The sequence below is a fragment of the Delphinapterus leucas genome, chromosome 9, assembly GCF_059928025.1.
Source record: "Delphinapterus leucas isolate spDelLeu-1000000601 "Yukka" chromosome 9, BTC_Dleu_Yukka2, whole genome shotgun sequence".
Taxonomy (NCBI): domain Eukaryota; kingdom Metazoa; phylum Chordata; class Mammalia; order Artiodactyla; family Monodontidae; genus Delphinapterus; species Delphinapterus leucas.
This window is the reverse complement of record NC_143137.1, coordinates 6,122,790-6,132,998: the sequence shown is the minus strand read 5'-3', so window position 1 is coordinate 6,132,998 and position 10,209 is coordinate 6,122,790. Positions and strand designations below refer to the sequence as shown.

Here is a 10,209-nt window from a genome sequence, read left to right as displayed (position 1 = left end):
TGGGGGCAGCGTCTCTCCTCCTTTAGAAAAGCCCCCATGCAAAACCAGCACACTCCATGTTACTGACTTACTGACGGGAGCGCACACTGGTGTAATAACGCCTACGGTGGGGAATTTTCTGCTATCGAATTACCCGTGCAGTTGCCTCTTCTTGACCCAGCAGTTCTATTTCTAGGAGTTTATGTCTGTACGATGCTACTGAGAGCTCCACTGTTTGCAATGGAAGACTGGAAACCCCCAGTGTCCATCAACAGGGGTGTGGTTGTATAAATGATGGTACATCCACATAAATGAAATGCTACGCAGCCATTTAAAAATTGAGGACGTTTTCCAGGTACTGGATACCACATGGTCTCCAGAATATGTTGTCAAGTGAAAAAAGATGTGAAATCATAGGGCATCCACGTTACCTGGGAGGGCGTCACACGGGCACCCGTGTTATACTTGAAGGACGGCAGGTGAGCCCACAGTCATTGTGGCACAGGCCAGCCGCCCAGACACGAGGGCCTGAGCATGGGGAGCTGGGAGACAGGGTCGCTGGGGACAGACCACCTCTGCACGTGGGGCCGGAGGAGACCTGGCACCCAGAGCAGGCCGGGCCGCTGGGGGCTCAGAAGAGTCTGCTGATACCAACTCCCCACCACCTTCCAGCCTGGTCAGGAGCCAGCTCCGCTCTGCGAAAGGGCAGATGGTCTCGCGTGAGGTTAGGGGAAGGGAGGAGAGGGCAGAGGACGGGGACGGGGCCAAGGGTCAGCGACTGACCCTCAGGCCCGACATACGGGGGCTGCAGTTGGGGACCTAGAGGGCCCCGAGGGCACCCCCAGCCCCAAGTTCTCTCTCGGCTCCCCTCAAGCCTACCCGGGATTGCTGTGGTTTCCTGCTGGCGCCTCTGGTCTCCACAGCCAGGCCTCCCCCCAACGCTGCACTAATGGCTCCGCCTGGGGCCCCAGGGACCTCCCCGCCCCCCAGGCCGCTGAAAGCCGATCCTCTGCAGCTCCGGCTCAGCAGAACCGCCTCCAGCAGAGCCGCCCTGCTGGCCTTGTCGGCTGCACCCTACCTGGTCTCTGCCTCGGAGCCCCCAGCCCAGCACCGCGCCCAGCAGAGCCACAGCCAGGTCCTGGAGGAGGCCGAGCTGGACCGGCCAGGCCAGTACCTCCCCACCCTCTCCTCTCCTGGCCCAACACCCGCGTGACCCCTGCCTGACCCTCTGAACCCCCTTCTCAGCCCCCCCAGTCCTCGGACCAACCCTCTCTCCTCCTCCTAAGCCTCTGTAGCTTGGTTCTCCCCCACACCCTGGGCTCCGGCCATGAAGCGCCCCTCAGGGCTGGAGGAGGCCCAGTCGCCGGCCTCAGACATCCGCGTGTTTGCCAGCAGCTGCTCGATGCACGGCCTGGGCCACGTCTTCGGCCCGGGGGGCCCGATGGCGCGCCGGGGGCTGTGGACCACAGCCGTGCTCCTGGCACTGGCCACCCTCCTCTACCAGGTGGCTGGGAGGGTGCGCTACTACGGGGAGTTCCACCACGAGACGGCCCTGGAGGAGCGTGAGAGCCGCCGGCTCACCTTCCCGGCCGTCACCCTGTGCAACATCAACCCGCTGCGCCGCTCACGCCTCACGCCCAATGACCTGCACTGGGCCGGGCCCGCACTGCTGGGCCTGGAGCCCACGGAGCACGCTGCCTACCTGCGTGCCCTGGGCCAGCCCCCTGCGCCGCCCGGCTTCATGCCCAGCCCCACCTTCGACGTGGCCAGGCTCTACGCCCGGGCCGGGCACGCCCTCGAGGACATGCTGCTGGCCTGCCGCTACCGAGGCTGGCTGTGCGGGCCCGAGAACTTCACCACGGTGAGCCGGCCGCCCGATCCGTCCAGCCAGGGGCCCGGGAGCGCCAGGCGGTCCCTGCCGGGCCTTGCCGACCCACACTCCCCCAGAGCCAGGGAACCTTAACAGCCATGCTGGGGGATCCTTTCCTTCCCCACCCCACCAGTGCCTTTCTGTTCAGCCAGGAAGCTGTCCTCCTTGGGCCCCTCCCTGCTGCTCAGCTGGACTGCAGCATGCAAGGTCACGCCTCCCAGCCAGGGGCACTCACCCAGGCTGGCTCTGGGCCCAAGGTCTGGTCTGTGGAGAGCCTGCTCCTGGGGGGTGGGGGGATCTGGTGTTCTAGGGCAGGAGACCCTCCTCTCTGCCAGGGGGAGGGTGCTGGTTTCCCCGCTGCCTCTTCCACATGCTGCCAGACCTGAAGGGGGGCAGCTGGGCCCCTCTTCCTCATGCCAGTCTCCAAAGAAACACTTGCCCTGCAGGCTGTGCCCTGGGCTGGGGGCGGAGGTGGGAGCGAGGAACTGGAGGGTCCAAGCCTGTCCTTTCCTGTGAGAGAGGGGCAGGGTTAGCTGGTCACAGTGCAGCGAGGGTCCAGCTACATGTGCCGGTTGAGGGAGGGTCTCGGGGCATTAAGATGTGGGCTTCAGTGTTCAAAGAAGAGACCCAGATAGAGGATGGGGGGGAGGGGTCCCACGGTCCTCGCACTGGCCCAGGGGAAAGGGCCGCCTGAGCTCCTGGTTCCCTGGTGAAGTCTGCCATCTGTCTGCCCTGCCCCAGGTTTTCACCCGCATGGGGCAGTGCTACACCTTTAACTCTGGCGCCGAAGGGGCAGAGCTGCTCACCACTCCCAAGGGCGGCATGGGCAACGGGCTGGAGGTGCTGCTGGACGTGCAGCAGGATGAGTACCTGCCCGTGTGGAGGGACACGGGTGCGGGGGCACACGGGCGAGGCCGGGGAGTGGCAGGTGGGGTGCAGAAGGCCCTGGGAAGAAGTGGAGGTGTGTGTGTGTGGGGGCCCAGGCCTGTCCTTTCCCGTGGGAAGTGGGTGGGTTTAGTTGGTCACAGCCCTGGGGAGAGGGGGCTGCAGGAGGGGGCCTCTTGGGACTCAGGGTCCCCCCTTCCCTACAGAGGAGACGCCGTTTGAGGTGGGGATCCGAGTGCAGATCCACAGCCAGGAGGAGCCGCCGCTCATTGACCAGCTGGGCTTTGGGGCAGCCCCTGGCTACCAGACTTTTGTGTCCTGCCAGAAGCAGCAAGCATCCTCTCTGGTGCCTCCGAAACCGGGCTCCGACTCCCTCCTGAGCCCACGCCACCTCAGACCCCAGCCCCAGCTCCTCAGAACTGTCCCAGTGATCTCGCGTTCTACGCAGGCCTCCACTTCTCCCAGAGCCTCCTTAACTTGTCTGCCTACAGCTGAGCTTCCTGCCGCCACCCTGGGGTGACTGCAGCTCTGTCTCTTTGGACCCTGACTTTGAGCCAGAACCCTCTGGTCCTCTGGATCCCCCCAGGCCCAGCCTAGGCCCCAGCCCTCCCTATAGTCTAATAGGGTGTCGCCTGGCCTGCGAGAGCCGCTATGTGGCTCGGAAGTGCGGCTGCCGAATGATGCATATGCCAGGTAAGGGGCTGGGGGCAGCGGAGGAGGGGGTCCGGGGAGGCGGGGAGGCCTGGGGGGTGCCGCTCCTGAAGCTGTCTCCTCCGCCCCGTGCAGGCGGCGCGCCAGTGTGCAGCCCCCCGCAGTACAAGGACTGTGCCCACCCGGCGCTGGGTAAGGGGCAAGCCTCTCCCGCATCCCGTCCCCACCCCGCTCTACCCGCGACCCCGACCCCGTGGGGCGGGCGGCCCTGACCCAGGCGCCTGTGGCCCGCAGACGCCATGCTGCAGAAGGACGCGTGCACCTGTCCCAACCCGTGCGCCAGCACGCGCTACGCCAAGGAGCTCTCCATGGTGCGGATGCCGAGCCGCGCCGCCGCCCGCTACCTGGCCCGGAAACACAACCGCAGCGAGGCCTACATCGCGTGAGCCCCGCAGGGGGCCGGGGGCCCGGGGTTAAGGCGAGCACCGAGCCTCCGGGCCGAGCCTCCGTGTGCAGCGCCCAGGGATGGGACACCAAGCTACACATCATTACCAGGCTCGGGGACTCTGGGCAAGCTGCTTAACCTTTCTGACGCCAGCTCTTCTGAAAATGGGGACGGTGACACCCCTCCCCAAGGCTCATCAAAGGACTCAGAGACCAGAGAATGGGGCACCTGTTCCTGCCAGCAGCTGGCACTGGGGGCGTCCAGCGAACACTCTTGGTCTCTCTTCCTCCAGGGAGAATGTGCTGATGCTGGACATCTTCTTTGAGGCCCTCAACTACGAGATGGTGGAGCAGAAGAAGGCCTACGAAATGTCGGAGCTGCTCGGTGCGTGTGTGCGTGCGTGTGTGCGTGCGCGTGCAGGCAACCTGCGGCCTGGGGAGGTGTGGGCAGAGCAGGTAGCGGTGAGCTGACAGGTGACCCGGTCTCCACAGGTGACATTGGGGGCCAGATGGGGCTGTTCATCGGTGCCAGCCTGCTCACTGTCCTTGAGATCCTGGACTACCTCTGTGAGGTGGGTGGGCCTGGGCTCCAGCTGTGGGAGGCGGGCAGAGTCAAGCCGCAGGATCCAGGGGTCAGGTATGCGCTGGCCACCTCCAGCACTGCTTCCCCCAGGTGTTCCGGGACAGAGTCCTGGGATACTTCTGGAACCGAAAGCGCTCCCAAAGGCACTCCAGTGCCAACCTGGTAATAGCCCCCTCCTCCTCCCCTGCCGTCTCCACTGTGGGTGCTGAGCCTCTCCTCCTAAGTGTAGAACACCCCCCCACCCAGCTGAGAAAAAGTGATGGGGGAGGGGCGTGCAGTGACCTTGGCTGCTCTCTGGGAGGGAGGATCCCCGTCGCCACCACCCCCAATCTCTGACCCTCCTCCCACAGCTTCAGGAAGGGCTGGGCAGCCAACGAACCCCAGTTCCCCACCTCAGCCTGGGCTCCAGGTAACAAGAAATGGCCCCCTAAGGTCAAGGGAGATGGGGCAGTTCCAGTCTGGAGGGCAGGGGCAGGGCAGTGGGTGAGAGGCCTCCCATCCCAGGGCCATGGTCCGTGTCTCCCCAGGCCTCCCACCCCTCCCTGTGCCGTCACCAAGACGCTCTCTTCCTCTCAACGCACCTGCTACCTCGTCACCCAGCTCTAGATGGGGCGTCTGCGTCTTCACGGCCGCACCCTGACATCCTGGACGTGGCCAGCCCGCACGTGTCTTTCCACCTTCACCCCAAATAAAGTTCTAGTGCCTCAGCCTCAGCTGTTCCACTTACAGGCAGACCAGCCAGGCCACAATCAGCCCTACTCGGGCACAAGACCTCTGCCAGCCATCACCCAGCAGACGTGATGTCTGAAACGTTAACCTCCAGAAATCTCTCGACGAGAGAAGAATAGTAAGCGGGCATGGGTCACTTGAACCTCAGTGTGAATGAGTTTGTCAAACCGACATCTCAGAGTGAACGCAGCCCAAAGCTGGGTGTGAAGGCAGAGGCGGCGGTGCTAGGACAGCCGCACTTGGGGTCCGATCAGGGAAGGGCTGGCAGAAGGCTCTGATCCAGAGCCCGGCAAGAAGCGGCGGAGCAGGTGGGGAGAAGCTGGCGTGGCTAGCCCGCTTCCAAGAACACAAGCTGCTGTCCTGTCTTAGGCATTTGTGACTTTCTCACACTTGGGACCGAGTGTCAGCCTGCCCGCCCCGCACAGGAACCGCTCCTGCTTCCGCAGCCTTTGCACAAGAATTGCAGGCCCCAGCTTGGGGGGGGGGGAGCCCAGGCCCTCCCTTCCCACCCCTGCCAGTAAGCACACGCCCAGGCCCGCTTTCTCAGCTCCTTCTCGGCACCCTAAATACTGGAAAATGACAAATAAGGGAACCGGGGAGGGGGCGCTCCCAACCACTGCTTTGGGTGCCTCCTGTCCCAGCCTGAGGGCCTGGGTGTGGGGGGCATGAAGAGAGAAGTGGCAGGGCGGGTACACGTGGGACAAGAACCATAAAGAAAGGCCCGGCTCTTTTCTCCCCATTCTGGTGGAAGCCCATCCTTGCTCTCAGACACTGGGAGCCTAACGCCTCCTGGGCAGAGAAAGGGAAGGGCACGAGCACATACGCACACGTGTGGTGGCAGCGCCTAAGGGTAAGGGTCTGGTGCAGACCTAAGGGTAAGGGTCATAGCCTCCAACCCCCAGCCTCCAGCCACTCAGAGTAGCAGAGCCAGGGCTGGACAGCTGGGTTGTGTTGGAGCTGGAAGCAGGGTTGCAGAGGGTGGGGAAGGAAACAGAGCCTCAGGCCCCCCCAGCACCACGCCCCCCCCACCCAGAGCCACTTTTCCAGCACATCAGCCAGACTGTGGGAAACGAGCCAATTTATGAAATTAAATAAAGTCCACGGAGGGAGTGAAGAACACGGGTTAGGGCGCCTCCACCCTGGTTGGGCCCAGCACAGCTGGAGCTTGGCACACCGTGCATCCCTGCCTTTCCTCCCCTCCCCAGAGGGGGCTTAAATAGGCCAGGCCCCAGCCTGGCTGCCGGGGGCCTGGAGCCTAGGGGGGGCAGAAGTCGGAGAAGTAGGGGTGCTGCAGGGCCTCTTCTGCTGAGATGCGCTGGACCGGGTTACACTTCAGGAGGTTCTGGACGCACAGAAGAAGGCGAGGCAGGTTCACGCCCAGAGCCCCGCGCTCCCCGGGTCCCTCCCGACAAGTGCCCCAGCCCCAGCCCCCGTACCCTGCCCTTGGTCACCTGCAGCAGGTCCCTCCCTGTGGCACTGAGCTTGGGCACGACGTTCACCAGGGACGTTGTGGCTGGGTACATCGGGTAGGGCTGTGGGGGGCAGGGTGAGTCAGCCAGGGGTGCGGGGGCCTGGAGGCTGCTAGGGCCAGGACCTAAGGGGCGCCACTGACGAACCACGCATGAGCCCATTACCCGTCACACCTTATAGTCCGGCAGCTTGGTCATGGCGGGCCACTGCTCCTCGGTCGGTGTCCCCAGCAGCGTGTCCACGGGGTCAAGGATCACTCAGGTGGAAAGGGGCAGGTGAGGGGCTCTTCCCCTGGGGAAGGGGGATTCCTCATACCCACCCCTGCCCCCCTCACTTTATCCCCCAGCTCACGACAGAAGGCGGCCCCCGGCCCACGCGACCCTCATACGCAGTCCCAGCTGCGTGCCGTTTTCTGCAGGCCAGGTTCTGTATAGCCGTTAACGACTTTGACCTAAACCCTGAGGTCCGTGGTCCTGATGAAGCGGTCAGCAGTCCCCCACTCTCACTAATCGTCCCCCTGCTCCTTTCGGCTCCTTCAGCCTAAGGATTCGGCTCTCAGTTGGAGGAGTGAGCCCTCCTTGCCTACAGGCTGCGCGCTCTCCAGCTGGCGGCGGGCACCCTCTGCCCTCAGGAGAAGCCCTGAGGCACCCCCAGGCCTAGCCCAGCCCACCGCCGCCCTCCCTGCCTGCACTCTGAGCTCCAGGGCCTTCCAGATCCCCTCCCAGGGGGCCTGAGGTGAAGGGAGATGGAAGAATATCGGAAGATCCTCTTCAGCTGGTCATCTACGTCGTTGCCAGGAAACAGGGGCCGCCCCGCGTTGGCCAGCTCTGGGAGAGAGGCGGGGGGCGGGGGTGACAGGCGAAGAAGCCCCCCCCACAGCCCTGCCCTGCCTCCTCCCCACCCAGGGGCCCCACTCCCTTCCCCAGAGGGGACCCTCCAGACCCTCTTTGTTCACTCAAACGGGAGACGGAGTTGCCCCCGCAGATCCCGGCGTGTCACCTGCGAAGATGCAGCCCGCCGACCACATGTCAATGGACGTGGAGTACAGCTTGGCCCCAAAGAGGACATCCGGTGGGCGGTACCACAGCGTGACCACCTGGAAAGGACCCCACCACAGGGACCCCCAGTTTGAGGGCTGGGGAGGAGAGCGCTCAGAGAGGAGTCCCGGAGGAGCTGAGGGATGCTGGCTGGGGACTTCCTCCCTCACCCCCACTTCCGGCCCCGCAGCTCACCTCAGCTGAGTAACAGCGAACAGGGATCCCAAAGGCGCGAGCCAAGCCGAAATCAGCCAATTTCAGCTCCCCATTCTGAGGGGGAGGGGGAGGGGCACGGAGAGGGGCTCTTCCACAGTCTGAGGGCAGCCCCCCCCCGCTCCCGCCTTCCCGTCCAGCTCCCCTCATCCCACGCCAGCCTCCCTGAGGTCCCGTCCTCTCGCCCAGAGGTACCCTGTTTATGAGCAGGTTCTGAGGCTTCAGGTCCCTGTGTAGCACGTTTCGGCTGTGACAGAATCCCAGGCCTTTTAGCAGCTGGAAGAGGAACGACTGGGGGAGGGGCAGGGAGGAGTTCATCGAACCGTCTGGAAGCGGGCCCAACGATGGGTCACGCTCCCCTCTGCTTTGCCTTGAAACCCCAGCAGTCTTTCAGCACCAAGCTCGGCCCAGCATCACCCCTTCATTATCGAGGATCTACTTCGTTCTTTGCTGGGTACTCGAAAGGTGAACGGGGGCCCCCGTCCCCACCTTTCCAGAACTGACAACTTGGTGGGCCTTCCTACCTTTCCAGCCCACACTGATCTCCCCCCTACCTGGCCTCGTTTGAACACGAACATCATAACCAACAACGCATATGCTGTGCTGTATTATCATTCAGCACTTCTTTGCCCTGGAACCTGGGCCTAGAACAGTGCTTGGCACACTGCAAAGCATTCAGTACGTATTTGTTGAATGAATGAATCTCTCTGAACCTCATTTTCCTGCCTCTCAAATGTAAATCCTATCACTGACATCAGAGTGTTCCCTTCAGGTCAAAGCGATCACGTGAAAGTGCTTTTGCTAAGATGGAAGCTCTCGGAGACAGAACCAGGGTTTTCTCCTCCCCTCGTGCCCCGAGTGTCCCCGTGCAGGGCCTGAGAGCATGTCCATTGAATCCGGACGCCAACCCCAGCCCCAGTGAGCTCCCAGGAAACCAGTATCCTCACCTTCACAATTTCAGGATCTAGGTCACCATTGCAGCTGTCGAAATACTTCTTAAGGTCCTAAAAAAGGGATGGGGTGGGGGATGGGATAGAGTTTAACCTCAGTCTGGGTCCCTATATCCTCCCAAGGCTACTGTCCCTCAAGTCCCCCTTTCACCTGGTCACAGAACTCAAAAACCAAAGTCAGCTTCTTGTCGCTGTGCAGGACGTCGTGGAGCCTAGGGAGAAGCGAGTGCTCAGCCGGGCAGCGCCGCAAGTCTGCACCTACTATCCCAGTGTCAGCCCAGCCCATCTCTGAAGCCCCCACCACCAGACCACACAGGCAAGGAGGACCCCACCCATCTACACACCTGACGATGTTTTTGTGCTTCAGCTCCTTGAGTAGGCAGATTTCCCGAAGGGCAGAACTCGGCACTCCCTACACATTGGAGGGGGCCCGGTGGGCCACAGTCACGTCCCGCCCAGCCTAGGCCCTCAACCCCTCCGTGGCCCCAGTGCCCCCGTCCTACCTCATCATCGTCATCCAGCCTCACCCGTTTCAGAGCCACGATCTCATGAGTCTCCCGGTTTTTGGCCTTGAACACTGTTCCGTAGGTGCCTAGAGGAAGGAGGTCAGGGCTGAGGGAAAGGATGGGGCACCCTTCCCCAACCCAGGCGGTCCCTGCCGGGAGAGCAAGCAGCGTGGGGGTGTGTTACTTCTGACGCCTGGAGGAGTGGGGGATGTGGCAGGGAGGAGCCTGCAGATGGCTCAAGGGCGTCTGCAACAGGGAGAGGCTGCAGCTGCTGGGTGAGGAGGTCTACAATAAAGGCCGAGCTTCTGGAGGGTCTGAGAATAGGGAGCAGGGGTCTGGGAGAGGAATGAGGGCCGGCAGGAACGCTGAGGTTGGAGGTCTGCTGCGAGAACTGTGGGTGAGGTTCTGCAAGTGGCGCTGAGGACAAGGGTAGGAAATGCAGCACGTGCAGAGGTCGCAGGTGGGTCTACAGGGGTGCTAAGGTTGGGAGGGGGGCGTCTATGGGAAATGCTAACGGGGGAGGATTGGTGTCTGCAAGGAGTGTTGAGCTCAGGGCCAGGGCTGCAGCAAGTGCTGAGGTTGGAGTCTGTGGGTATTGCTGACGGTACAGCAGCCCGGGATGCAAGGAATGCTAAAGGGTCTGCAGAAAGAGATCTTGCAGGAACATCTCGTGGTCCCATTACCTTCCCCAATCTTCTCCAGCTTCTCGTATTTCTGCATCGCGGCAGCCGCGCGAGGACCCTTGCGGGCCCTGGGTTCTAAGACTCCGGGCCCGGCGTTGCAGAGGAGGCGGCACCCCAGCCTCCGGTCCTGCCCCGCCCCACTGCCTGCGCATGGGCTTCTCGGGCTTGTAGTCCTAGGGTGCCAGGTTTCCCAGTAATGTCCGGGGCCT

The 10,209-nt window shown here is 62.9% G+C and overlaps 2 protein-coding genes across 4 annotated transcripts; one reads left to right on the top strand and one right to left on the bottom strand.

The window, feature by feature from the left end:
* The first annotated feature begins 1,269 nt into the window (after positions 1-1,269).
* Positions 1,270-5,114, top strand: ASIC3 (acid sensing ion channel subunit 3). 2 transcript variants are annotated; one of them, XM_022577735.3, is made up of 11 exons: positions 1,270-1,840; positions 2,591-2,741; positions 2,941-3,068; positions 3,226-3,427; positions 3,521-3,577; positions 3,680-3,827; positions 4,123-4,214; positions 4,322-4,401; positions 4,503-4,574; positions 4,763-4,821; positions 4,940-5,114. In XM_022577735.3, the coding sequence occupies exons 1-11, from the start codon at positions 1,307-1,309 to the stop codon at positions 5,016-5,018; spliced, it is 1,602 nt and encodes a 533-aa protein (XP_022433443.3). In that variant the 5' UTR covers positions 1,270-1,306; the 3' UTR covers positions 5,019-5,114. The 2 variants fall into 2 exon arrangements, with proteins under 2 accessions (XP_022433443.3, XP_022433433.3); XM_022577725.3 differs by having other exon boundaries at positions 4,917-5,114.
* A 1,088-nt stretch (positions 5,115-6,202) lies between these two features.
* CDK5 (cyclin dependent kinase 5) lies at positions 6,203-10,121 on the bottom strand. Of its 2 annotated transcripts, none has more exons than XM_022577714.3 (12): positions 10,001-10,121; positions 9,315-9,403; positions 9,156-9,223; positions 8,963-9,023; positions 8,809-8,865; positions 8,057-8,152; positions 7,844-7,918; positions 7,611-7,707; positions 7,369-7,438; positions 6,785-6,845; positions 6,593-6,673; positions 6,203-6,483 (listed from the first exon to the last, which is right to left on the bottom strand). In XM_022577714.3, the coding sequence occupies exons 1-12, from the start codon at positions 10,035-10,037 to the stop codon at positions 6,397-6,399; spliced, it is 879 nt and encodes a 292-aa protein (XP_022433422.1). In that variant the 5' UTR covers positions 10,038-10,121; the 3' UTR covers positions 6,203-6,396. The 2 variants fall into 2 exon arrangements, with proteins under 2 accessions (XP_022433422.1, XP_089773326.1); XM_089917200.1 differs by having other exon boundaries at positions 9,339-9,403; positions 10,001-10,118.
* Positions 10,122-10,209: the final 88 nt, after the last annotated feature.

Bases quoted from the DNA above. Each gene is read 5' to 3' on its own strand.
- ASIC3 (XM_022577725.3), top strand. From the start codon at position 1,307: ATGAAGCGCCCCTCAGGGCTGGAGGAGGCCCAGTCGCCGGCCTCAGAC. The intron at 3,069-3,225 runs GCATCCTCTCTG...GTCTGCCTACAG, and splicing joins TGTCCTGCCAGAAGCAGCAA to CTGAGCTTCCTGCCGCCACC. The intron at 4,575-4,762 runs GTAATAGCCCCC...CTCCTCCCACAG, and splicing joins GGCACTCCAGTGCCAACCTG to CTTCAGGAAGGGCTGGGCAG.
- CDK5 (XM_022577714.3), bottom strand. From the start codon at position 10,037: ATGCAGAAATACGAGAAGCTGGAGAAGATTGGGGAAG. The intron at 7,439-7,610 runs GTGACACGCCGG...CCTCTCTCCCAG, and splicing joins GGCGGGCTGCATCTTCGCAG to AGCTGGCCAACGCGGGGCGG. The intron at 6,484-6,592 runs GTGACCAAGGGC...CTGTGCGTCCAG, and splicing joins CAGGGAGGGACCTGCTGCAG to AACCTCCTGAAGTGTAACCC.